This window comes from Chamaea fasciata, unplaced genomic scaffold (genome assembly GCF_029207755.1).
Source record: "Chamaea fasciata isolate MVZ Bird 193981 ecotype frontalis unplaced genomic scaffold, bChaFas1.0.hap1 SCAF_16, whole genome shotgun sequence".
Classification (NCBI taxonomy): Eukaryota; Metazoa; Chordata; class Aves; order Passeriformes; family Sylviidae; genus Chamaea; species Chamaea fasciata.
Window position 1 is genome coordinate 3,965,976 of NW_027094101.1, and position 27,372 is coordinate 3,993,347.

The 27,372-nt window shown below is 45.1% G+C and overlaps 2 protein-coding genes across 2 annotated transcripts; one reads left to right on the top strand and one right to left on the bottom strand.

Annotated features, from left to right (window-relative positions):
* The first annotated feature begins 158 nt into the window (after nucleotides 1–158).
* DAGLB (diacylglycerol lipase beta) lies at nucleotides 159–12,316 on the top strand. The gene is made up of 15 exons (XM_066198443.1): nucleotides 159–276; nucleotides 738–889; nucleotides 2,944–3,118; nucleotides 3,616–3,877; nucleotides 3,958–4,083; nucleotides 5,121–5,248; nucleotides 6,179–6,305; nucleotides 6,650–6,733; nucleotides 7,148–7,225; nucleotides 7,623–7,703; nucleotides 7,792–7,919; nucleotides 8,397–8,465; nucleotides 8,561–8,633; nucleotides 9,612–9,865; nucleotides 11,195–12,316. Exons 1-15 carry the CDS (start codon nucleotides 182–184, stop codon nucleotides 11,385–11,387), a joined length of 2,025 nt encoding a protein of 674 aa, XP_066054540.1. The 5' UTR covers nucleotides 159–181; the 3' UTR covers nucleotides 11,388–12,316.
* Nucleotides 12,317–12,798: 482 nt separating this feature from the next.
* RAC1 (Rac family small GTPase 1) lies at nucleotides 12,799–26,953 on the bottom strand. Its single transcript, XM_066198445.1, has 6 exons — nucleotides 26,812–26,953; nucleotides 20,608–20,679; nucleotides 19,158–19,275; nucleotides 15,360–15,422; nucleotides 14,512–14,671; nucleotides 12,799–14,361 (listed from the first exon to the last, which is right to left on the bottom strand). Exons 1-6 carry the CDS (start codon nucleotides 26,844–26,846, stop codon nucleotides 14,231–14,233), a joined length of 579 nt encoding a protein of 192 aa, XP_066054542.1. The 5' UTR covers nucleotides 26,847–26,953; the 3' UTR covers nucleotides 12,799–14,230.
* Nucleotides 26,954–27,372: the final 419 nt, after the last annotated feature.

Below are 27,372 nucleotides of genomic sequence, written 5' to 3' on the forward strand. Positions count from 1 at the left end.
CGGGACGGGGCGGGGCTCCCGCCAGGCGCGTGCGCGGCGCGGCCCGATGGGGGCGGGGCGTGCCCGGGGGCGGAGCGGGGCGGTGACGTCACGGCACGGCGAGGCCGTGCCTGCCCCTGCGGGCGCTGAGGGGGAGGGCGGGAGGGCTGCGGGGCTCGGGCGGCCCTGAGGGACCCGCAGGATGCCGGGGCTCGTCTTGTTCGGCCGGCGCTGGGCCATCGGCAGCGACGACTTCGTGCTCCCGGGCGCCTTCGAGTTGTTCGTCAGGCTGGTGTGGTAAGGCGCGCCCCGGGGCCGCTGCCCGGCAGGACGAGCGGTGCCCGCGGCCCGGGCGCCGGCGGCCCCGGCACAGCGCGCTCGGTGCGGCGCCCGCGCTGCCGCTGCGCTCCGGGCCGCCGTCACCCGCCCGCCCTAAGCTCCGAGTAGCGCTCGTGTGCGTTCGTAATTAACACGGGACTGCTTTGTGTCCTCTAGCCGCGGTGCTCCGGGGTCTGAGGAAGAGCGTGAGTAACGCCAGGCAGCGAGCCTGTGGCTCGGCGTGCGCTCGGCTGAATTGTAATTCCTGCTGAGTGTTGGTGTAGTGGTTTCATCCTGGCGCTTTCCTTATGTAACAGGTCCTTTGCTGTTAATCTTTGTGCAGTGCTTCCGTTAAGACGACCACTATCGATCAGGTGATCACTTTGCAGCAGGCGCTTATCCCTTCCTGCTGTAACTGTTGTTATCTCCCTTCCCGGCAGGTGGATTGGGATTCTTGTCCTTTACACGGTTCACAAGGGGCAGTTTAACTGTCCCGGGGGAGGATTGCTGCACAGCTACCTGCTCGGCCTCATCCTCCTTCTGGCTTCCATAATATGTGCGTTATCTGCTCTTGTATACATCAGCATGCAAGGTAAATAGTTAATAATGCTGTTTTGTGTTTATCTGGTAGGATTGTAATAAATGTGTGTTTTTTTAATCTGGAGCTGACATTAGAAGCTACTAAAAATTTGAAGTGTTTTCATGGTATTCAGACTTGAAAAACTCCATCAGCATTAACATGTTTGCTTTAATAGCATTACCTTTGTTAGTCTGGAATCTAACATAATAAATAAACACAACATCTTAGTGCAGCTAATGGTTCATTGCCATCGGAGCATCCTGAAAACTCTCTATGTAACCTCCCATGTAACACTGCTCCACCTCTCTGACAGGAATTTAGGGAAGTGTGTCCAGGATCATCTGAAGTATCCTGTTAGTTCTGCCTTGCACAGGCAGGTTTAGTCATGTCTTGTGAAAGTCCCTTAGCTGCAGTGGGCTGCTTGGGGAAAAACACACAGAGAAAAGTTAATTGTGTAAACGTCGTAATAAAACTGACAGTGAGTCCTATTAAATAGAGCAGGGCCCACAGCTTCAAATGAACGGCTGAACAGAAGTAAGGACCCCAATGCAACTTCTGATTATTTGTAGAAATGGTTCATTTTGGGTTAAAATTGCCAGGAAGGCTTTTTTCTGGTGAGGCACCTGATGATTGAAGTAATGTTAAGAAGATTAACTTTAAATATGTGTGTGGTCTCTGGAGTAACAGATGAGACTCCAGAGTTTCTCATTTATTGGTTCTCATGGCACACTGAAAATAGGTATTTATGCTTCTGTAAATAAGTATTTCTACTTTCTTCCATTTAAGCAATTTTAAAAGTGCATGAAGAGAAACTATGACAGAGCAGAGATGTGGATGATAATCCTGGCCTTGAATCTGACCACTGGTTTTCCTAGAGTTCCCAGAGGAGGGGGAAGTAAGATCAGCCAGACTGATGTTTATATACCAAAGTTTCACAGAATATTCTGGGTTGGAAGGGACCCACAAGCATCATCGAGTCCAGCTCTTAAGTGACTGGGCCATGCAGGGGTCAAAGGTTGGTGTTGCTAGCACCAGGCTCTAACCGAAGGTGCAGAGGTGACAGATGTAACTGTAAATAGCAATGATAAAAGAACCGTGTTTGGTATGAAAGGACAGCTGTGAGGCCGTTGTAACTAAGGAGTGGAAGAATTCTGAGGCTGAGTTTCCAGGAGGACAAAGGGTGAGGTGTGTTGGAGTGTGGTTGGAATGCCTGGGTTTGGTGTGCTTGGTTTAGCACCGGCCCTTGTGCTGTCCTGGCATTGGTGATGCCAGCAGGGAGCCTGGCTGGAGCCCTCACACCCTGCGGTGGTGCTGAGAAGGGAAAAGTTGTTTAGAGAAAGCACAGTTCCATCTGGTTGTGTCTGTGCGAGCACCCAGGCTGCTGCAGGACAGGCTGCAACCTGGCAGTGGGAAAAAGCAACCTCTGGGTTGAGGGCTTTGGAAACAGCTTTATCACTGGGTGTGAACCACAGCTTTGTGATTGGAAAACAGTTCCCGAAGTAGTTGTTGTTCTGCAGCCTTTACAAATTACACACACCCCACTCCCTCGCTACCCTGGCATCAGCAGACTGGTTTAAGGAGATGAGCCGGCCAAAAGTTACTCCCTTTTTTTATTGCCTTAGAGTGCTAAAACGGAGAGGTTATTAGTAAATTAGCAATACAGAAAATAGCCTGAGAAATATTTGTCCTGGTAATGGTCCTACATTTGTTCTCCTATTATTATTTAGGAACTTCATCTAAAAAAACATCATTGTAGCCCAGCAAACTAGCATCTGAAAATGAAATATTAACCAGGTAAAAGCTAATTAGAATAATAAAAGCAGGCCCCAGGAGTCATGAGGAACTGTAGGTGAGCCAGTGATTCTAAGAATCACAGGAATAAATCCATTGTTGGTTTTTTTTCAGCTTCTATGGTAGCTTTCCATTAGTATGAAAGAACTTGATACTTTCACTTAAGTTTCTTACTTTCTGTAAAGCCCAGAAAGTTCATCTGTCCAGATAGGATTTTATGTACTCGAGGTGCATTCGTGAACAGTTCTTGTTTTAAATTCTCTCTCTAATTTCAGGAACAATTTCTAATCCAGGCCCAAGAAAATCACTTCCCAAAATACTTTATACTCGCTTGCTCCTCTATTTCCCTGAATTCATCTGGGCTGTTATAGGAGCTGTGTGGGTGTCAGACAACAGCGTGCAGTGTGAGAAGACTGTGATAAATGGAGTCATTGGGACAGTTATTGCAAGGTAAAGGTGCCTCCCCTAAATCTGAGCTTTACAGCGTGTGGGAAAAGGAAGATGAATTGGTATCCTTCCCTAAAAAAGCTTGTCTTGGGAGAGAGAGCGTGTCCTGCAGTGAAGGAAAGGAGGTGAAGGTCAGAAGGGTAAGAGGGGCAGTGGGAGTGTAGAAAGCTGGATAAATATGAAGAGTGTAGTAACCTGATCACTTAGTTGGTAGTGAAAAATGGAGCTGCCACTCTGTGCTGCTGCTTCCAAAGCACTGGGCTGTGATTCCAGGTTTGGTGCCCTGTGCGAGCTGAGCCGGCAGCCTTGTTCTGGTGCCCAGAGTATTGCAGGCACAGTCCAAGGAGCTGCATCCTCAGGACAGCAGCAGAGGCCTCCTTACAGAATTTCATGCCCAGCTTCGGTTTCAGCCTGCCGAGACCTGCAGCTGGGATTTCTTGCACACTTGTCAGAAGTGTCTGGACTCACAGCCTGTTATCCCACCCCCTCCTGTCTGACAGCTGGATTATCATCATCTTCACCATCATCGGGGTTGTCATTGTCTTTGACCCCCTCGGGGGGAAGAAGACGTTCTACCTGCCCGACGGCGTGAGCCGCAACCTGGAGAGCAGCCAGTCGGGGCAGCTGCTGTACAACGTGAAGAGCTCAGCCACCAGGGTGTGGGAGAAGAGGATCCGGCTGCTGTGCTGCTGCATCGTGCAGGACGACGACCACCGGGTGGCCTTCACCAGCATCGCCGAGCTCTTCCGCAGCTACTTCTCGGTGAGAGGGGGAGGGAGCCCTGCCCCTGCTCGGAGCTGTGCCATGGTCTGACACCGCCTGCCTGCCGTGTCTTTGTACAGGACACTGATCTGGTGCCAAGTGACATAGCAGCCGGTTTGATCCTGCTCCATCAAGAGCAGGATAAAATGGAAAGTTGCCCCAAAGAGCCTGAAGAAGTCCTGTGTCATTCTCCATCGTCTCTCATGGTAAGATAGGGTTGGGGCAGCCTTCGGCGTAATTATTCTAGGAGATGGTGCCAGATCAAATTGAAATGCACTTCTTTCTGGAGAGAGGTGGTTTGGTTGTTTGTTGGTTGGGTTTTGTTTGTTTGTTTGTTTGTTTTGGGGGTTGTTTTTGTTTATTTTGATAAAATTAACACTGCAATAAAAATTCATAACAATGTGCATTATTAATAAATGCAGTGAAAACGATAAGTTTGTAATAAAAACCATTTTTCTGCCGTTGCATGAGTAGAACTTTGAATGGGGAATTAAGTGCAGAAAAGGAACCATTTAGGACATTTGATCAATGTTGAACAGTTGGGAGAGAAAGAGAACAGGGGGAGAATGAATATTTGAACTGTTTGCATAAGACTGAGAAGGTAATCTTCTAGTATGTACTGTGGGCTGTTTGTCTGCTGCAAATACCCAGACAAGGTAAGAAGCAAAAATAGCATCTTTTAAATTCTTGCAGGTGGTGGGCTCGTTTGCTAACTGATTTTCCTTGCCTTCAGTGGGCAAGTGCCTTTGTAAAACTTTTCCCCTCCTTTTAGCCTGTGTGTCATAGATGTATGTAGTTTTACTTCAACCAGTGCATCTCTGTCAGCTTCCTTTTGAATCCAGCTGGTGCGATGGGGTTGTGCTTTAAAAGTCTGTACCAGAGAAATCTGCTGCACTCTTTAGCCTTCCCTTGGACATCCTTAGGTAACGTAGTGGGGGTGAATGTTGTTTTCAGCATTGAGCTTATCAGTGTATCAGCTTTGGAACAGTTCAGGTTGGAACTGATTCAGTGAGAGCTTTTCAAGATCCTTGAGCTGTGTAGCTGCATAAATAAACAGAGACTTTTTCCTGAAATACAAGTGGCTATTTTTAGTTCCTCTTAGACCTTGAGGTTTTCCTTTTGGGTAGTGTGTATTTCATCATGCCTTGATTTGGACTACTCTGTGTTCAGTTTTATTCTGAGGCTGCCTAACTCACCTTCCTCCCTTTTTCTGCTTCCTTTTTTTTCCCCTGTGTGCTTCCAGAGTGATGATTTGGATGTGGAGCTGGAGAATGCTGCTCACTACATGCTGTTTGCTGCAGCAGCCTATGGCTGGCCCTACTACGTGTACACCAACCCATATACTGCACTCTGTAAGCTCAATGGTGACTGGTAGGTTTGATCCAAGAGCTCAAAAACACATAGCTGCCTTCTATCTGACTAGTCTTAGCAGAAATAAAAGAGTTACAATAGCAGTATTTTTGTTGCATTAAATTGTTTTTGCATTAATTATTCTTGGGAGTACATGAGCTTTACTGCTAGAGGTGTCTTTCAGAAATTCAGAGGAAAAAAATTCCAGTGTCTTTCCACCCTCAAACAGATTGGCTTTCTTTTCATGAGAAAAGGTTGTGATTAAGATAAAAAATTCATTTAGCAAAATGGCAAAGGAAGAATTCGAATTAAATGAAACATGTTTTAAAATTAGTCTTTTAAGAGGTGCCTTTTGGGCACAGATTTACATATAGAAATGAAAGTGTATCAATAGTTTTCTCTGTCCTAAGGAATTAGCAGAAGTTCCCTTTCCCTCCAGCCTCCTTTTTGTTTCTTTTGACCCCTTTACTTAAAAGTGTTTATGGTCAGTATGTCATTTTGCATATTGCTAGGTAGGATTACTGTATGTGACTGCTGATATTTGTGACTGGAAGAATGATTTTTGTAATTACTAGTAAGAAATATCTATATAAGCTACTGAAATATAAATCACTTGGAGAAAAAACAATGATCACAAAGTACTGTGGATAAAACATGAGATAAGATTGCTGTGCAGGTTTTTGTTAGAATTTCCCTTTTCCTTGTTTGTATTTTCTCTCGGTGGCTTGTAACCTTAAGAATTCTTTTCTTACTGCGCTGTTTGCTCTGCCAATGGTCCTGTAACAAGGCAGAGGTAACATCTTGCACCAGAATGTTTACTGGTGCTATTGCAAAGAGAATGCACTTTTGATCTCTGGCAGAAGGCTCTCTGCAAATTTAACTGAGTTTGATTCCTTGAAAGGAAACCTAAAAAATTGGAACATGAAAGTTTTTCTCTTCTGTGTTTGTTAGTTGCAGAAATAGACCAACAGATTCTGATATAACGGGCAGTGATCGTCATAACTTTCACTTTGGATCCATCCTAAAAATAACAGGACTGCAGTACAGAGACTTCATTCATATCAGTTTTCATAACAAGGTAAACAATCTGGACAGGCATTCAGCAGGCTGTAGTGGTTAATTCAGGGAAAGCAAGGGGTGAAGGGTCTAGTTTGCCTTCAGCATTTGTGAAGTGTAAAATGCAAAGCCAAATGAAAACATTCCGTTTGGATTTATTTTCTAATCTAACAGAACAGCCACAAAACCATTGATGTAAATCTGTCTCAGTATTGAAAAAAAGCACTTTGTCTAACCAAACAAGAGACCAATTCAGCTTCTTTCCATAGTACAGTATGGAGCTCAATAAGAGCTTCCAGAAGGTGAGAACAAGCGCTTGCCCTTTCAAAAGTTGGTGTCTTTACTGATGACATTTTTCTCCTCCAGATCTATGAGATTCCATTTTTTGTTGCTCTGGATCACAGAAAAGAAGCTATTGTGGTTGCAGTGAGAGGAACCTTGTCTTTTGAGGTATCATCCATCTGATGTCAATAATTAGCTTTATAGAAATGAGTGAACTCCCAGTACCTAGAGGAAATTGTGTTATGCTGGCATACGTTAAAATAACTCACTCACAGGTGAGAGTCTTCCAAGTTTAAGTTTTAAGCCTCCCTGCCCTTGGATGGGTAATATTCCCTGTGCTACTGGAAGAGAGAGTGGAGGACAGGCAGGGTAATTCCAGGTCACTGTGAGTGGAGGTGCATCCACGATGGGGTGTCTGCAGCTGGAAATAGCTGCCAGGCTGGGAGCTGTGGCTGCTGTGTGTTTGCTGGGGTTGGTGGTGTGTGGTGGGATGTGCTGTGCTGCTCACACACCTGGCAGCCAGCTGAGGTGTCCCTGTGACAGGTGTGAGCAGCAGAGCCCTGACCCAGGCTTTGTTCACAGGACATCCTCACCGACCTGTCAGCGGACTGCGAAGACCTGACCCTGGAGGAGGTTCTGGAGAATGGCTTTGTGCATAAGGTGTGTGCAGCCTGTGGCTCTTTGTAGAGCAGCTCAGCAGCAGCGAGCTGTAAACACCTGGGATCCTTAGTTAAACAGAGTGTTCATCCTTGTCAGATGGATTGCACAAATCATTTCAGGGTTTGGTGCATCAAATACTGCCTCTGGCACTGCAAGGTAGAATTTTTAATCCTCTTGTCGGACTTAATGTCCTTATGAAATATCCCAAAGCCTTTTTAACTCGTGCATACCACACATACAGACCTGTTGGTTATAACCAGACCTCTGGCAGGAGGGTGTCAAAGAGAGGACCAGCTTTGCAGAAAGAAGTTGTTCTGTGATGGTGTTGTATTTAAACTATCTATGTGTCACACCTCAGATTAGATACGCCCTTCTAACCTGAACTGCTTTCTTGTAGGGAATAACTCAAGCTGCAAATTATATCTATCGAAAACTGATAAATGATGGGATTTTAAACCAGGCTTTCACTATTGCCCCGGTAAGTTACCTCCCAAATAATTTGATTTGTCAGAAAAATTACCCGCAGCTTTTTCTGTGTTCATCTAAGTTTGTCTTTCTGTCTGCAGGAATATAAACTTGTGATAGTTGGCCACAGTTTGGGTGGTGGGACAGCGTCTATCTTGGCCATCATGCTCAGGAACTCCTTCCCCACACTGAGGTGTTACGCCTTCTCTCCCCCAGGAGGGCTCTTAAGGTGAGAGACTTCTGTTGCTTGGCTCTGTGCCTAAGCTGTGAAAGTCCAGGCAGCTGCCAGGTGTGTTCGCTGGTAGCTGTGGGCTGACTGTGGGAAGAGTCTGTGTGTTCTCACTCCCCACTCAAATTGATTTGCTCCATCTGGAGTTACAGTTGAGTTCTTGGCGGAGCATTACAGAATGAAACACATCTGGGGAATTCTGGCAGGCAGTATCGTTAGAGTTTAAAGTAAATGTTCCAGAAAAATCCTCACCTGACTAGTCTGCCTTGGCCTGTTGGACACCCACACACCCTTAGAGTCAGCACTGAAGTTACTCTGCCACCATCAGCAGGAGGATCTGAACACCCACTGAGGCACTGACTGCAAATGGTGCTGCCACATGCGTGTAATTTTACTGAATTATAATGATCATCCTAAAACTAAAGTATGTTTATCTCCTTAGTGCATCTAAACTGCCTTTTTTCTTTTTATTTTAAGCAAATCACTTGCAGATTACACTAAGCACTTCATTGTTTCAGTCATTGTTGGAAAAGACCTCGTTGCAAGGTGAGATGCAAATACTTTTAAATTGATATTTGGAGATGTGTTTGATAGCAGACAATAGGAGGCTTGGTTTTACTTTGTTCCATGTGTTTAAACAGGTTAAGTATGCCCAACATGGAGGATTTAAAGAGAAGAATAGTGAGGATTGTGGCAAACTGCAACAGACCCAAGGTAACCAAATGCAATTCCTGATTAAAATTGTGGAATTGTTACTTGGGTTAAACCCCAGATTGAATGCAGTGACTGCTGGTGTGTGTATTTTTGATCTTAAAGCTGAGAGTCCCAATTGTGTCAGAACAAAATTGTTTGCTTTTAATTCAGTGATACCTGTGCTAGTCTTCTATCTTGTAAAGTTGTGTTGTTGGAGATTAGGATTCAGTAAGACTCTGAATATACCAGTTTACAACATCAAAGACCTGAAATTACCTGTTTGCCAGTTTTGCTGATAAAAGTAAACTATTAAAAAACAAAAATGGGGGGGAAAAAAAACCAAACAGCTAAAATTACAAAAGGTCAGATTACTTACTTTAATAGTGTAATAACTAGTACCAAATTATTGATTTTACTTATGTATTACAGTGAGAATTCATTTGGAAAGCAAATATTTCTCTGTTACAGTGTTGATTCTTTCCCTCTTTTTACTGTTAGCGGGAAGGTTTTGAACGTGCTGGATCAGTCTGGTGTCAGGCAGGATGGTACTGCAGGTACACAGGTGTACCTTAAAGATTGAGAACTGCCATTCTTGAACATCTGAATTTGAATCTGCCATACCCACAAGATTTCCATGTAGTCCCAGGGTTGAGCAGAGGGTCTGTGAGATGTCATAAATAACGTAATGGACAGTTAGAAGTTACAGGTGCAAGAAAAGTTAAACCTGCAGAGCAGAATCCACGTGGAGTGATTCAGCTGGTAAAGATGGTGATGTTTTCTGTAGTATAACTGGAGGCTTAGGAGCCATACTGTTGAAAGGAATGTTATTGTGGGGAAAATTCAGGAAGGCGGTAATTATCAAACAAAGTTTGGGGGGCATGTGCAGAGAGGATTTTTTAATCTTTTAATTGTATTTTCAGATGAAGTGTGTGCAAGCTAGAATAAGTTACTTGAGGAGATGCCAGACTTCAATTGGACTGTTCTTCTGTCTGATTCCAGTACCAGATTTTGCTGCGGGGGTGTTGGTACGAGGTGTTTGGAGGGGATCCTGATGATTTCCCCACGGAGCTGGATGGGAGGAGCCAGGATGCGCTGACCCAGCCCCTGCTGGCCGAGGAGAGTTTGATGGTTCATCGGTCGCCTTCCTACAACGCCCTGGAGGAGGAGTCGCACCTGAACTCACCCCCTCAGTATCCTCATCTCTATCTGCCTGGAAAGATTATCCACATTGTTGAAGAAAGCAGCTCTAGGAGGTAAGTGGAATGATGAATTCCATTCCCGTTTTCCCTAAGGTCCACTTACAGCTCCTTGTCCCTTTCAAAGTACACATTTCCAGCTCTGTGACTTACCTGCCCGTCCAATACGCAGTTGTGGTTATTGCACATTACTCAGTTTTCAGTTTCTATTCTGTGCCTCCCAGCTTCTTTCTGTTTCACTTCAATCCCTGGCCAGTGTTCTCTTTATGCCTCCTCCTGCCTGTTTATTGCAGCTGCTGAAGTGAGGGCTTCACACACCAAGACTGGCAGGTTCAGCTTTGCCAGGCTGCAGTTTCTGCCCCAGGCTGCGGCTCTGCAGCGTGTCCTGGTAGCGGTGAAGTGGTAACAAAACATCTCATTGCCCTGAGCAGCCCCGTTAATGTTGGTGATTAGAAAGAGGTGCAACAGTGCCTGTAACGCTGACCCAGCCAGGCTGGAGGGCTGCAGCCCCCCAGGACCCAGTGTGTGCCCACATAGTCTGTAGTTTTTCCTGTCACTTGCTGCTTTTCTGTGGATGCAGGAAGCTGAGACAAAGACACCAGAAAGCTGAAACTGCTGGAAGAGTGAGCATTGTGGCTTTGTTGGGGCAGTGTTGTGTTCAGGGGGGGTTTTTTGTGTGTTTTTTTTGTTGATGTTGGGGTTTTTTTTAGACAAAGCAACCTGAAACAGCCCATTCAGTAGATCAGTATTTTGTTTAAGCTTCACATCTTTAGTTTCTAATAATTTTAATACTGGTTTTACAAGTTAGATACATGAACACCTCTGACCTGGGCAGGTTTTCCCAATGGCTGCTCTTCTACTTCATTGAGTTAATTTATTTTCTGTCTTTTACTCCACAGCACAGCAGTTAATAATGGGAGTTTTTTTAAGTGGGCCTAGCACACGAGACCCCCCATCACATGTTTGGGATTTAATTTTACAGAATGATGCATCCTGTGTGCAGCATTTAATGTATTGCCTGGTCTGCTGTTGATACCTCTGTGACTCCTTCCCTAAATTTGAGATTAACCATGTGAAAGTGCAGTGTTTAGTGCCCTCCCTGTCCTTGCTCAGGCTGTATTCCATGGTTTTGGGAGCAGGATTATTTGAATCTTTCATGGCTTCTTTCCCTGTTAAAGCACCGTGTCAGTTGGTGCAGTTCTGCCCTCAGGGACACTTCATGGCAGCAATTCCAGCTGTTTGCTGAAGGGCAGAGCTGCAGCTCTCTGGGAACCCGGCTGCTGCTGTGAGAGGGTTCAATTCCTCCCTGAGCCAGGGCCGGAGTCTGCAGGTTGCCTGTTCCAGCTCCGACACGGCCATTGGATTTGTGGTGTGTTTTTTCCTTAGGTTGTGTTCTTCAGATATTAAATACACAGCAAGATGGTCAAACGAAACCGTCTTCAGCAGCATTTTAATAAGTCCCAAGATGATCACAGACCACATGCCAGACGTTGTGCTCAAAGCTCTGAAGAGTTTGTCTCAGGAACATGGATCGTGTCTGTCCTGTCAAACACGAGAATACAACCCCAGTGCAGTATAGGCACAGCTCGAGGACAGCCTGGGGGGCTTTTCTGCAGGTTTCAGGTATTCAGGACACATTCCACTTTCATGCCTAAGTGGATTTCAGTACTTTTCTCACATTGCATAGAATGAACAAGGGTCTTAGTGCCCCTGCCTGTGCAGCGACCTCGGGGACTGACTTGTGCTGGGGAGAGCACGGATTGTGTCTCCGTGCTGAAGGCTGGGCTGGTCAGCGCGAGAAGCTCCGGCCGAGCCCGCGTGCGCTGGCGCAGCAGCTGAAGGCTTGACCAAAGTGAATGTGTGTGAGAACCATGTGGCCACGCGTCAGAGCACAGCCCTGCCAGACCTCATCCTCCACCACCTGCAGCTCCGCGTCCCTTCCTGCCTGCCTGGGCCGCGGCGGAGCCCGGGGGCTGCGGGGTGAGTGGGGCCGGCCCGGGCGGGGCTGGCTCGGGCTCAGTCATTGCACTATTTTTTCTTACAGGTCGTGCTGGGGTCCCGGGGTTGTGGGGGAGAGCTTGTTGTGGTTAAATGCTGCTTGGACGTACATGTGCAATATTCTTTAATCTACCTGTCTTTTGTATGTGTTGATCTACATCCCTGCTTTTATTGATTTTAAACTAAAACGACTTAATGAGAAGGAAAAAAAAAAATTATCATTCAGGCCCTGGCATCATGTTGGTCAGCAGCTCAAGCTGCAGCTCCTGAGCACCACTCTGATTCTGCCAAGAACGTGTAACCAGTTGTAACGACTTTTTAAAAGTGGATTCCTTGTTTCTAGTGTGTAATTATTTTTTTTCCTTTTTAAGGCTCAGCAGCATTTCTTTAAAAGAAATTGATGTAAGTAAAATACGATGTGGTTGAGAATTAACTGTGTGGATGTTCCTGCTGTGATACTCGATATGGAGACAAAATTAAATGCAGAATAAAACCTTGGCTCCTGTGCAATGACAGGTCCCAGTGCTGGAGCAATGAGGTCAGGCAGCACCAGCTGCTTTTGGGGCCCGTGGGGTCCCCGGGCACCAGCCTTGGGTGCCAGCACTCTGGAGGAGGGGAGGCAACACCCAGAGCAGGGTTTTAAAGGAAAGCCTGGAATCTGGGGCATTCTAGCACAGCCTGTGACCAGTTCAGAGGAAAAGCATTTCTGTTTGCAGAGAGTGGAGTGGGACAGAGAACCCGCTCCCACTGCCAGCAGCTTTAAGCCACTGCACAAGCAGGAGCTGTAACAACTGCAGTGAGAGGGCAAGGCCTCTGCAGAGCAGCTGCCAAGTGCTGTGTTTAGTTTGGGCTCTCAGAGCACCGCTGCCAGCCTGGGCTGTGCACACTGTCCCCGAGGAGACACGTGCACACCGGGCTGCTGGCATGGAACAGGAGCGTGTGCTCAGAGCGGCACAAGAACGAGACGCTCGCTCAGAAACTCAAACATTACCTCACTTGTGACTGAAGGATTTATTAAGTCATACATGCAAAACATATTGCCAAATGCATTAGCAAAAGATCAATGTAAAAACTTCACAATTTTGCAACTTTTTAAATTTTGCTTTAGTGGTTGAAAAGGTGTAGTTCAACATCATATTCCTGCCAGTTTGGAAGGTACAGAACATTAGCACTAAGTACAGAACCTCACAGACCCAAGTTACCGTTACGCCATCAATGCTGCACATGGAGTGACAGAAAGAACACTTGGCTGCATTAGTCAGGTTACAGTGCGGGACCTTGCAGATAGTGATGGTTGAAAGGTTTGTCAGTTGCAGAGGTTTAAAAATATAAAAATTACTAAAATGTGTAAAGCTGCTTCACATGATTTTTACACCTAGTTAATAGAGTAAAAGCTCCTCAGAAAGCATAACTTACTGGGTCAGAAATAACAGGAAAATGAGGATATGCTTGAACATTCTAGTCTAAAAAAAAAAAAAAAAGAAAAAAAAAGCAAACCTCTATCAATCAGAAGGTTTTAAAATACAAGTTATATTGCTCAGTAAGAAGAGATTCTACAAGAAAAGCATTTACTACATAAAAGTGGGAATGACTGATTCAGAATTGTACCTACATGAATGCCCTACTTGAAATTCAAAGGAATTTACCCATAAACACCAACCTCTTTCCACTACTGCACCTCCGGGAAAATGGTTGCTGAGCTACTCTGGCAGTGTAGTGTAAGTCAGCTGTACAGTGTCAAAATACTGTCTGGCACTATCTCCTGATCCAACCCAATATTCCACTTATTCATCACAATACAATGCTGTCAAAAGGACTACATACACTTCAGTAAGAATAGTTACTTTTTTCAATCACAGCAGCAAGAACTAGATTGCAACCAAGCCCTTACCAATGATAAAGCATTTCCACTGTGACTCAGGGGTGTCAGTCATTGCCAGAGATGGGCGCTGGATGCACCACGAGGCAACGGCTGCGCTGGGAACAGAGTTCAGAATAAAACACATCAGAGCGCAGTGTTCTGCTAATTCCCCGGCACTGTTACTTACTGTGAAAAACTAGAAAGAGATTTTGCATTTCCTACCAGAAATTAGAGTCATTTTCAAGAAGAATCTTTAAAAAACAGTTTAGTGCTTAGTATTCGTAGCACAACAATGCGACTTAGTTCAGCAGATAGTTTGGCAACATTTAATTGAGCAAGAAGAGGATTTTAAAAATAAGGCTTTACATAGGTGTGTCTTTTCAGGAGTTTGCTCTTAGAAGGATGCAAGGTAAGGATCATACTTAAAAGAAATGAAACAATTAAACTGTCAATTGGTTCAAGAATTGATGGAAGGGAACTGATTTATAACAGAAAAAATTGGCATGTGAATGCTCCATTGTTTGAGCAAAGCACAGGGTTAGTGGGGTGGGGGAGGGTGACGTTTACAGCAGCAGACATTTTCTCTTCCTCTTCTTTACAGGAGGGGGGCACAGCACTGCTCGGATGGCTTCATCAAACACTGTCTTGAGGCCTCGCTGCGTAAGTGCTGAGCATTCGAGATATTTCACTGCGCCTGGGGGAAGCAGAGACACGGTTACAGAGCAGCTCTGCACTGCTCCCAGCTGGCTCCACAACAAAAGCCAGGCATTCCATTTCGTTAAGGTACCAGGTCTTCCACAACCACAGCCCAGATCGGCCCCCAGCAACCCCGCCGCTGCCATACCGATCTCTTTTGCCATGGCAAGGCCCTGGGGGTAGGTGATGGGAGTCAGCTTCTTCTCCTTCAGCTTTTCAATGGTGTCCTTGTCATCCCGCAGATCCAGTTTGGTGCCCACGAGGATGATGGGGGTGTTGGGACAGTGGTGCCGCACCTCAGGATACCACTGAGAGAGACAAATGGAAAATGGTGTTTCTCCTGTGGGGGGCAGAGCTCCCTGAAGGCCCTGGCACATCCCAGCCCTTCACTTTTGGTCAGTGGGAGTAGAGGGAGCACCCAGATCCATCAGGGCAGGATTAGAAACAGGCACATCACTGTTAATGAAGCCAACAGCCATTTCCATATCCTAAAAAATGTAGCCCATTAAAGGCTGGAGTTTCCTCACACACCAGAAGAGGCCTGAGCCCCCCGGCCATGGAAACACCTCCTGTGCACCTGAGTTGTCTGGGGATGTGGAATACTCCCACAGTCACAGAGCACATGCAGAAGGATGGCTGGTGCCTTAAGGAACAAGTGCTGTCAATCCAATTTTTACATGCATTTGATTTGAAACTCTTTTTTTTTTTTTCAAACTGTACTAAAAGGAAAGCTCCTGTTTGTGATTTCAGCACCTTGCTGGCTGAACACTTAAATTACTGTTATCAGTGCATCAAGGAACAATTTGTACTTAAGTGTGTCATGTGCCCTGAACTTCCATGACTCACTTAGGCAAACTGATTTCTGCTCTTTCAAGCTGCATTTCATGCTGCCTGTGGGAAAAACAATTAAAAAAAAGCACCTAATATTTTCCAAGCTGTGCTGTAAAGTGAACAGTATGAGGAACATTCAGAAATGAAATGGTAGCAGCTCCTTACCTTAGCACGGACATTTTCAAAAGAAGCTGGGCTCACGAGGGAAAAGCAGATTAAGAAGACATCCTACAAAAGAAGTTAACAGAGGTCAGCCCAACAGAGAAACCACTGAGAGTGTCATGACCAGTATCACCAGTACCTCCATCACACTGCCAGCTCGAGCGCACTTGCAAAAGGCAAGGTCAGCAATACAGGTGCACACGACAATCAGAGGCAGCTTTCCCAGAGGGAAATCCATTCCCAGGCAGCTACAAGCAGCCAGAGAGAAAGGGGGAAACAAATAACAAATAGATTGCAGTCAAATTTATAATCAGCTATCGCAGTAGCCACCAACTAGGACACTAATACCACTGCCTTTAAAGGGTTTTTTTCCCCTAAATGTCATTCCTTCTTCACGGACCTCATCAGCGTAGGATGTTGCAAAGTGTTAACTATTAATATACAACTCTAAAGTAGTTTTAAATTGCAGAGGCCAATTTCAACGGTATGAAATTTAAAAATAATTCACCCAAGAATTTCTACAATTATTGCTTCCATACACAAATCAGAAGCAGCTTGTTGAACTTCTGATGGAACTTCACTTCTACTGAATGCCAGTAAAATAAGATTTTAGAACTTCTCTATAACCAATTTAGGATTGAAAAGAGCATTAAAATCTCAAAGCTCCTCTCTTTCCTTTCTAAATACTGAGAAAGCAGAAAGAAAGATGGGTATTTTGAGGGATCTTGCACATCTTGCTTTTCACCTGAAGGGAAAAGATTCTAAGTAAGAGCAAGTAAAACATTTCAGAGCACATGTTTATAGCAACCACAGGATACAATTCAGGTGTCACAGATGACACGCTCCAGGTCTGCAAGCATTCAGAATAACCCTAACACATTTCCTCTGTGTTGATGTAAACTGGCTGTAGGACCCAAAACTCAGAAGGTGTGTCCCAAACAAGCCCAACTTTCCCCAACCTACCTCTGCATCCGTACTCATTCCGGTACCAAACGTGCTAGAGAATCAGGCATTGCAGAGTGTTAGTTGATTGTGCTGCATTTCAAGGCATTTGTTAGGTCAGCAGCTGACATCTCACTGCTAAGCACTTGCAACCCAGTTGTTCATGCATCACCCAACAAGTTTCCGTAGCAGCGTCCCAGAAGAAGAAAGAAACAACATCAAATCATGTGATACTATGGCCACTACTTCTGTTTTCCAATTCTGCAGGTTTGTGGGGACTCAAGGGCTGCACTTGAGGAGACTCTCTCCTCCACTAGCTCCAGAGATCAAAAGATTTGGTGTAAGCACAAGGAATTACTGGAAGATCTCAGGTGTCTTGCACACTAGTAGGTAAAGCTATTTGTTTTCAAGAAAATATTTAATCTTAGCAACTCACATAAATTTGGCAACAGAGTTCTCAGATCTAGCAATTTGATAGTTCCAAGGTAAGTATTTGTTAAAAAAATAGGGGCCAATTTATCACTCTCATAGGCAAGACAAGATGACAGAACTTGGAACTGAAGTTTATTTAAAGTTTTACATACGGCAATAGGTTGATCTGTCAGACTGGAAGATATATTCTTACCATTGGTTCCTCCAACCTAATAACAGCAGGAGATAAAGTTACTCCTCAAATGGATTTAAGGGAAAATGTTTTCAGTCAGCAATTTCTGCTCACGGATATTCTCAAGGAGGATTTTCTTCTTAAGAGAGACGCTGCCCTGTAATTCAGCACAACCAACTGCACCCAGAGCAGACACCAGAATTCCCCAAAAACCAGTTCTGTGCTGTCAGGGGAAACCTGCAAGATCCAACCTCTCCTGAAAAGCACCCAGCTAACAATTTCTTTTTGCTTTGGTCTCCTGAGGAAACAGACATGACCACCTTTTCTGTCCCAACTTTTTCCTTTCCCAAATATTTGGGAATGGTAGTAGATTTCAAATGCATTAAGGAGAAGATATTAAATTCCTGTATAATTTAAGGAATAAAATAAAAATATGAATAAGGAGAAAAAGATACAAATTAATGCCAAGCCCTCCCTGTGAAGTTACCAGCTGTTAACTGCTGGGTGGGTGATCCCAGCACACACTGCCCAAGGAACCAACACCCGCTGCTTTCACCTTGCCCAAAACATCCTTCAGGTGCAAGAACATGGAAGGGCTGAGTTTTAAATAGCACAGTGAAGGAAAAAGGAGGCTGAGCACAGATCCTAAAAAAAGTCAGGTTTCATCAGCGTCACTGTTCCCTTCCTCTGTGCTTTTTGTTAGTTTTGTGGGGGTGATGAATCTTTGATACTGCACAAGTCTGAAATCTGAATACTTCTTCACAAGAACTTCAAGACTTACCACCCTGTTTCATTTTCTGCTGCAAAAAACCAATCCAAATAACTGAAAGTACTCCAAACCTGTACTGAACAGATATGCATCCCTGCACAGACAACGCTTTTTCCCTAAGATGCTTAGACATGGAATTCTTTTGCACTCTACCAGAAAGCCACAGTTACTTTAGCAGGCTGAAGACATGTATGCGCATTCTGTCCCTTTGTCAGATATGCTGTCCCTACTAAAGACCTTTCATCATACCTTCTTCTACCTTTTTGAAATTATTTTTATGATGTTTAGCAAAACTGAAGTTCTAAGTATCCTATAAATATCTAAGTATTAGAGAAAACCAGCTTTCCACTGCCTCTCCTTCTAAAATAAACAGGGATTTCTGGCATTTCAACTATAGTTGCCCACAGCTGGCAAGTTCCAATTCCATCATAACTGATGGGGAAGCCTAATGACTGTAAGTTAGTGAGCAGTGAATTAAGGAAAGTTGTGAATTAAGGACAGATTACTGAAAATAGCACCAGAGTTCCTTAAATAAGATTCGCATTATTCAAGAGAGCAGTTATGCTGTAGAGTGAAACCATTTTGCATTTTACATTATTAGCATTTAACATATCTTTGACAGTCAAGAGCAAGAGTAATCAGTGCCAAAAAAACCCTGCAAATTCCCTGTTCTTTACTTAGAGCACAGTTCCATCAGGTAAAAGCCACTGCTCTGAACAGGTTACAAAACCACCTCTACAAAGATTAACTGCAGCTGAAGTCACGCTGGAAAGAAGAGAGGAGATCAGACCACTGCAGTGTTTTCCTTGAAGATGGAAAGATGCACGATGCAGGCAGGACTTAACCAGTTGCACACAGGGAAGACAGAAGCACATTTGTATCGATGTCACAGCACAAACTACAGCAAGCAATAAAATAACCACGGGCTCAAGTACATTGGAAAGCTGGGACACCGCAGCCTCTGTCAATGCCAATAATCTCTTCATTCAGTGCTGCCTCTTTCACATGTAGAACATCTTCACACAGACTAAACAATATCAAGTGCTTAGCAGTGACAGTGTCAGGTTACAGCCAAACATCGCCTAAAACCAAAAACAAACCCTGCCTTTGGCAGGCACGCTAACCTTTAAATCAATGGACTAGCTGATGGGACTATTCACCAAGATTTTTTGAGTTAGTTTCCGGGTATTTTTTTTTATTTTAAATCAAGCATTCTAGACAATTCTGAGGCTGCAACGACACAAAACCCAGCAAGTACCAGTGCACACAAATACACAGGGGCATGCAAATTTTAACTTTTTTTGCAACTGCACACACCCCCAGAGATTATAAATTACAGCTACAGCACGTGAAATGAAAGAGGGTCACTGTTTCTAATAAATACAACTCCAGGTGTGACAACGTTGGCCTTATGATCAAAAAGAAAAATACTTTATGTCAGCCAAAGCTGTAAAGAGTGCTCCTGGTGTCACCCTGCAGCTCTTACTGTTTGCGGGTAGGAGAGTGGGCGTAGTCTGTCATAGTCCTCTTGTCCAGCTGTGTCCCACAAACCCAGGTTCACCGGTTTGCCATCAACCATTACATTGGCAGAGTAGTTGTCAAAACTAAAAATAAAGAGAGAGTTAGCTGCATTAGCTCGCAGTAAAATAAGGCACCCAAGGATTTTTCCCTCACAGAGGGGAAAACTGAGGAAGGGAACATTTTCATTGCATCCGTCAGCTCCCCAGAGACAGTAAAGTTGTTCTTTAAATAACAAGCGTGGTATTGGGTAATGGAATAAAAAATTACACACAACAGACTTGGTCCAGCCTCAGCAGAAGTGATCTCTGTCATGGCTCTTCCAAAGGAAGTGTTAATCCCAGTGAGTACAGGAAAGCAGGTGATGTACTTAGCAAGCACTTTCCAGTCTCAGTGGGACATTCAGCAAGTTAATCTGTCTCACGGTGTGAGACTGAGAACAGAAGATACAGGAGCAACAGCCAAGGAATCCTTAATGACAACAGTAGGTAAGAAAAAAGCTAATTAATCCTACTAACCAAAATCCCCTCCAATGAAATATCAAAGCTCATAACCAGGGGCCAGTGGAGGCATCGTTTTTATCCCATCACTGCTGTGGGTGCAAAGGTTTGAATGACTCGTTAAGGCTAAACCAAGTTCACTGGGAACACGAGACACTGCAATGCAAAAACCCGAATTTAAGACCAAGAAAAAAGAAACAGCAGTAACTAAGGCAACAAGGCCTTGGAGGGGTAAAAAAGTCATCTGTAAACCTTATTAGAATGTATTTTGTTGTCTGAAAAACTCATCAATACTTCAGAGAGCAGCATAGCCAGATGAAAATACAGAGACATCTGAAAAGAGCAAAGAAGCTGCACATGTATAACACACCCCCAACATGCCCTGGAAGAGAGAACTGCACTAATACTGATACTGACAAATCCCTGTGTGAAAGAAAAAGGGAAGCACCAGAATAAATGAGTCTCCACAGTCTCGCCTGAGGAGCTGAAGAGCCGTGGCTGGCTCAGCACAGGATTGGCAGTAGCACAAAAAGTGGCAGGAACAAATAAACAAAAAATCACCAGCCATGTAAGACAACTATTTCTGACTATGATATAACGTTTTACAAGCTGTTCAGCCTTGGGACAGCTTATTAGGAATGACATTACAGGCAGAAACACACTGTTTTGGAAGAGAACAACATCTGGTTAAAATGTTAGTCCCTAATCAGCCAGGCTCGGAGGGCACAGAGAGCCAAAAGTGAGGGACCACCAGCGAGCACTGCTGTGACTGTGCTACAGTAAAACCTCACAGTGTTCCTCACACACACCTGAGGGGGGCTTGCAGCCAATTCTAACAACTCAGGTAAGGAATCTGGAATGGCAGCAGGCACTGAGAAGCTGACAGAAATGAGCTCTTTGGATTTTATAAGTACTTACACTGTGGGTATATACTCTCCAGGAAACGCATTGGTTGTGTAACTGATGAGTAGGCATGTTTTACCTACAGCACTGCAAAAAGAGAAAGTTCACATGTAAAGCACATTCATTTGAATAACAAGAAATAATATTCCTTTTAGGGGAAGAAGATCAATTACGTCCAGACACCAAAGTACAACTGAGTATCTCCAGTCACTACTGTGCAGGAAAACAGCTGACAGACTGCAGCTTTAAAATTACTGGCAATGAAAACACACCTAGTACAAACATCCATTTTGTGAAGTGATATATTACCAAATTTCGTTAATTTTCAGTCACAAAAACCCCCAACAAACCCACATGTATTAATTAGATTACTAACATCTCCTAGTCACCTGACTGAATACTCAGAAAGATGGCCTTCTTCCAACTCGCTGAAATTAAAAAACCGAGGAAGTACTTCCAAATACCCTTACACAATTCAAAACCGGTTATCTTTTCCAGAAAATTGTATACTTCCATGTAAGTGAAGTTAAAGAAAGTTCGAAAAGTATAATTTCTCAACACATCTTTACTTTGAAGTATTTAAGGAAGGAATACAAAAGATAACTCTCACATTATTCACTGCTATTGCAAAGTGACTCCCCACATGCATTCACCCACCACTCGAACATTTCATTAACTGATTTATAGATAAATTACATTCCAGCATTGGAAAACTTGGAACACCAAACCTCTTCCTACTGATCTAATTCACAAGAGCCTCAAATGGGGGCAGGACGAGGCTCTGTTCCAGGATTCCTTCAGAACTCTGGCAGGCAGCTCATTCCCTCTCCACCCTCCTCCCCACATCTTATCTGCAGTCAAACATTTGATTAACGACAGCATTCAATTTTTGTTACAGTTTCAATTAAGCCTTCAAGGAAAACTTGAAATTGGGCCTTATTTCTTTTTTTTAAATAGCGTCTGCCGAGAGTGTTTGTGACACTGCAGACTGGCTCCCTTGCAGCGCACAATCCTCTGCCCGTGTGAGAGATTCCGGGGGTGAGCTGGCTCCTCCCAGGCGATGCTGCCAGAGGAACTCACAGCCCGATCCCCCTTCCTGCCCCGGGCAGGGAAAACTGCATTGTCTTGCAGATGTTTTATCACTACAGCCATTTGCTCAAAGCCACTCAGCAGTAACTTTGAAACCTTGCTGCACCTACACGCATGATCATGCCATTAGTATGAGGTTTGACTCATGAGCCTCCTGAACTAAATCTTTCACAAGTCAATTTGAGCTTTGTCATATCCATAAGTCACAGCTCAATCTAACTGAAGTCTCCCCATTCAACTTTAAGCAGTTCCTCACCGCATTAGCCCAAGAAGGTATTTTATAGCTTCTGACATCACCTGAAATGCCTGAGCTATGGAAGAGGTGCTTCAGCATGCAAAATTATCTGGGATATTGTCCCACGCACCCATTTTTAATTGTAATTTGCTTGAAGTTTCTGAGCCAATACCTGGCATAACACCCTATCTGCTGCACCTCTGATCATACCATGCAGTTTTCCACCCTGCTTTTCACACCTGCTTCTAAGACACCAGCTTCTCACACAGTCTAAGGTTTTCTCCTTTCAGCACACATTCTCTTTACCAAGCCATAATAGCATCACGGAAGGAGGCATTTAATTCTGCTCTCATTAATTACAATCTCGGAACATTCCCTTGTTGTAAAAGGCCTGAGATATACTCGTGCTCAAAAATAGATGGATTTACCCTAAAAAAAAACCCTTGTGTGGGAAACAACCACGGAGCAGTTCACCCCGCAGATACCTGTTTAACAGCTGTCAAAAGAGGAGATCCTATCTCAGCTCCTGAACTAACCCTCTAACAAGCCAGAACCAGGAGTTAAGGAAAGTTATTCCTCCCCCATAAGGACAACTTGCTATTTTAGCTGCCTGCTGATGAGTTAGATCAGTGCGGATGTGCTGCTGAGTTGCTCTCACAGCAGCACACAGCCGGCTGTGCCGGGCCGGCCCACAAAGGACAGGAGGGAAAACCTTCAGCATCCCGAGCGCAGCAACAGCCAAACGCTCTGGGAAATCTCCTGAGGTGCAGGGACGACACGTTCTCACGCCTCTGGAACCTGTCTGGGTTGACGCTGCAGCTTCCAGTAAGGTCATTACAGGTAATTTGAGCTTCCAACAAATTAATGTCGAATTCAACATTTTCAGCAGAGGACCGAGGACTATTCTGTGCATCCAGGCTCCTTTGCCCACTCCCGAGTCTGCTCTGCATAACCAGAACAGCACAGGAAGGTGGGCAGAGATTTCATTCCCAATTCAGAAGAGCCTGCAGTGTGTTTCTGCAGCACCAATCAGCCACAGTCATTTAAACAAGAAAAAACACGTTCAACAACCCCATTTCAGACTTACTCTATCCAGGTTTCCTGCTCTCCTTGCCTTTTGGCTCACTGCCACACGAATCAGATCATTATGGTCACCAGTCTTAAAAATAAACACTAATGCCTACCTTTATAAAGTACATCCTCTAAGTGCTTTATCAACTTTTTTAGACTAGTGATTTCTGTAATAAAGCAACTTCCCTAAAGAGAATTCCAACCGTTTGGCAAAGTTTAAATCCTTGTACATAAAGGCTGAGACTAAGAATCTAAAATAACACCAAGATTAGTCATAAGATTTCTAGCAACTACTTAATCACAGCTCTGTCCACCCACTATTACATAAATGAAACCAGCAACATTTGACTGTCATTAAAAACATGGCCTACAGAAATCCAGCTTTAAATGCTTAACAAAACTACCTTAACAAAAGACAGCACTGAGTCCCCTTTTGACTCCAAGCAGCACCCAGGAATCAATGTATTCATATAACCGCACCTGTGTCAATTCCTAAAAACAAAACATTTCTTCTCTTTATTTACGCTGACAATTTTTATAAAATTTCCCCACGGTAGTAGAGCTCCTTGGAGCCATGTTTTACCTGCAAACAGGTGGCAATCCTCATAAAAGGCATTGCCTGTGCAATTTCTTTCTTTCTCTGATGCACATGACCGATCCACCTCTCAGATGGCAGACAGGACGCACAGCAGCCCAGGTCTTTGCTCGGACATTAAAGAGCAGCTGAGATTTCCCTAGAACCACCCTCAGATCAAGAGTTCAGCACTGCTGCTATAGGAGGTTTGGCTACACAGGGCTCTCAGATAAGCTGTATTACTCACTGTGCCACACCCTCCCCCAAATATGCTCTTCAGTACTTACAGAACAATTACTTGTTAAAGAATTTTTTCAGTAACACAAGTTACCAAATTTCGAGTCACTGCACTTTCCCCAGCTGGCCCGGGAGGGACCTGAGGCGTTCTGTGTCTCACACAAACACTGCCCTACACTCACTAAGGAGCCAATTGCCCCCCACACATCCTCCCCTTCTCCCTTAGCCATCAAAGCAAACACACATAAAAAACGCTTTGGCAGACAAGGCCTCAGATCAAGCAGAATTCCAAACATGGACTCCTAAATTACTGCCCTTACAGTATTTCCACAATTAAAAATGTCTGCTCCTAAAGTATTTCTAGAATTAAAAAATGCCAACAAAAGAGCACGAAGTGTGCTCTGTGCTCCTGTGGCATCTAGTAATTGGTAATTTCCCCAAAACACAGAACTTCTCCTAACATTACACAACATCACTGGAGATTTTGTACCACTTAACAGCTGCCTCTCTGGAGTGAAAACAAAAGCTGCTAAAAATAACTTCCACCAATGCTTCTTCTCAAGTGTCAATCAGGAGCAATTCCTGCAGTCACTCCAGCGGCTGCTCTTCATCTGTCCTGCACATTCCTGCTGCTCTCTATCCTGACAGCTCAAAGCAACAGTTGTCATTTATTTTCCCCCAAACAACCCGCACAGCAAAAAAAAAAAAAAGAAAAAGAAACGGGGAAAATATGATAGCCCAAATGAGCACACATGCCTCGCTCTTCTAGGCAAGTTAGTTGTCTAAACATACACCAGTCAAGACTCTAAGAACAAAACGTGAGTTACATATGAGAAACAGCCTACACATTAACAAATTAAAAAAAATAACCACAGGTACTTCTAAAACTTTGTTTATTTTTGTTCCTAGCACATCTTTGTGGAGGGTACATGAAACAATACCCAAGTTTTATATTACATAAGCAAATCTTTAACCTGCATTGTTCTACAGGAACACTAAAATTTTGGTCTTATCTAAGCCAAACAAGACGTTTCCTAGAATACCTGCAATGCTGGAGCTCTTGAAGCAACAACAGCACAAGGAAACACAAATAGTTAAATGGATTTTAAAAACAGAGAACAGAGAATGACACAGAGCTACCAAAAATGAGCAACGGTACCTGAAAAGAAGCTTAAGAAAGATTTGTTTCTAACTAAAGAGGAAGGAAAAGAAATTAAACTACTGTATTTTGTTCACACATACGTACAAAAGTCAGGTAGAACTACACCACCTACATTCCCAAGACAAAGAAAAACACAAATGCTAGGAAGAGGGATGGTTTACAAAGCAAATGACCCAAAGAACTTTTCTGTCGAATGAATTACTGAACATTATACAGCTGGTTTGTGCTGAGTTCTCACTTCTAGAGGAGGAAGTAGACTGAACCTTTTCCCCACCCAAACATGATGCATCACACTTATTCACAGCATTGTAAATACAGAGTTCAGATGAATTAAATATATATATATAGTAGAAAAGCAACTTTGTTGGGTTTAAGTTCAATATAAGCAAAAGAGCAGTCCACAGTTATCCTATCTGGCATCAAAGAATTACACTTGTATGACAGTGATTTATTGAGATACCACTTTCTTGTTCATATGGTTCCAAATCTTACATAGCCAGTCAAAACAAATTTGGCACACTGTATGGTTTATCTCTCAGCCATACTTAGCTGCCTTTCTAGGGATTCTACATCGTTAAAAACAAACCAACAACCCCCCCACACACACAAATAACTTGAAAATTAAGGGACCATGTGAGATTACAGACTGCTGTAGCGAGTCCATTTAGCTACACTTCACTCCTCTGTCATCTACAGAAGTTTGCTGTGATACCAATTATGCTCAGTCTACACTGGGATTTTTGTTTCTCCTAAAGGAAAAAAAAAAAAAAACAAACCAACAACAACTCAAACTGCATAAGACAAGTCTTGTTTTCCAGTTGGCCTGTGATGTTCCCCTGAGCTCTGACATCCAGTAAGAGAGAGAATCCCTCCGAGCTGAGGGGAACAGAACCGTGGAGAACATTCAAAAATACCGAACACACAAAATCTTTTCTCAATTCCAGCACTCCAAACACTGAAATCCAACTGCTAAACTTATGAGCTAACTCAATCCTAAAAAGCATCCCCAACTTGTTTCACATGTAACTAGCACCACATTAAGATCCAGTAGGTGTAACAGCTCATTACAGACAAGGATATCATTAACTATTTGTATTTCAAGGGCCTATCAGTCTCCTTTGGAAAGGAGCCTTACAAGACCAGAGGTCTGCAGGCAAAAAAGTTTCTGCCCAAAAGCATTTATGATCTGCATAGACTTCAGCCCATTCCACTCAGTTTTACTGCAAAAGTCAGATGTCAAAAATCAAGATCTTAAAAGGCAGTAAGTTTGTTACTTTCACAAAGAGTATTTCAAATCAGTATTAAGTTTCTCATATAATTAAAAACACAGCAATTATTTCAATACACTCGGACGACTTCGATAATGAAAGAACAGCAGCAAGCGGTGGCAGTGCAGGGACGCGGCCCGGCCTGCCCGGACAGCCCAGCACAGCCTGTTCATTCACGGCGGCCCCTCCTGCCCGCACCAAGGCGGAACAGCCGGTCACCGCCAGGGCCCCACGGCCACGCGGGGCTCGGCCCGGGGCCGCGCCCGGCCCGCCGACCCCGCACACCCCGCTCCCGGCCCCGCCGTGCCCGCGCTTCCCTCCCCGCCCGGCAGCAGCAGCAGGAAGCCGCGGCCGCCACCCACCCGCCCCCGGCCCCGGCCGCCCACCACGGCCCGGCCCCGGCTCCGGCCCCGGCTCCGGCCAGCCCCGCTCCCTCGGGACGGCCGGGCCGGGCCGCGCCCCGCACCGGGATCGCCCACAGCCCGCGGCGGGGCCCGGGGGCCGCTCCCGCCCCGCGGCCCGACACCCCCGGGCCGGCCCAGCGGCTCAGGGCCGCGCCCGGCCGAGGACCCCGCGGACTTACCCGTCGCCCACCACCACACACTTGATGGCCTGCATCGGGGCTGCTGCCGAGCGGAGCAGGGAGCGGCAGCCGCCTCCGCCCTGAGCCTGGAGCGGGGACGAGGCAGCGGCACCACCCAAGGCGGGGAGGGACTGCGGGCGCAGGAAGCGGCGCCGCGCTCACATCCGGCCGGGCCGCGCCGGGGCCGCCCCGCGGGCGGTGCCTGGGCTCGGGGCGGGAGCGGGCGGCGGGCCGCGGCCCCTGCTGCGCTGGGTCGGTAGCGCGGCCCCGGCCCTGATCCGTGTAGGATGCGTTCAGGCGGAGCCGTTCTGAGCGGGATGTCAGCGCTGGCACTGCTGCCACAAGCCCGCGGCCCGGGCAGGGACAGGAGGCTGGGCATCGCACCGCAGCAGCCCTGTCGCGTCTAACAAGTCTCTCGAACACAGAGCTGCCTTTGACACCACCATGTAGCCCGTCTGTCACGCCCAGCAACCTCATTCTTGGCATCTCCTGAAACACGTTAATGATGTGTTTACCCCACAGGCGTACTGAACACGTGTAACTCAGGTCACCGCAAAGTTC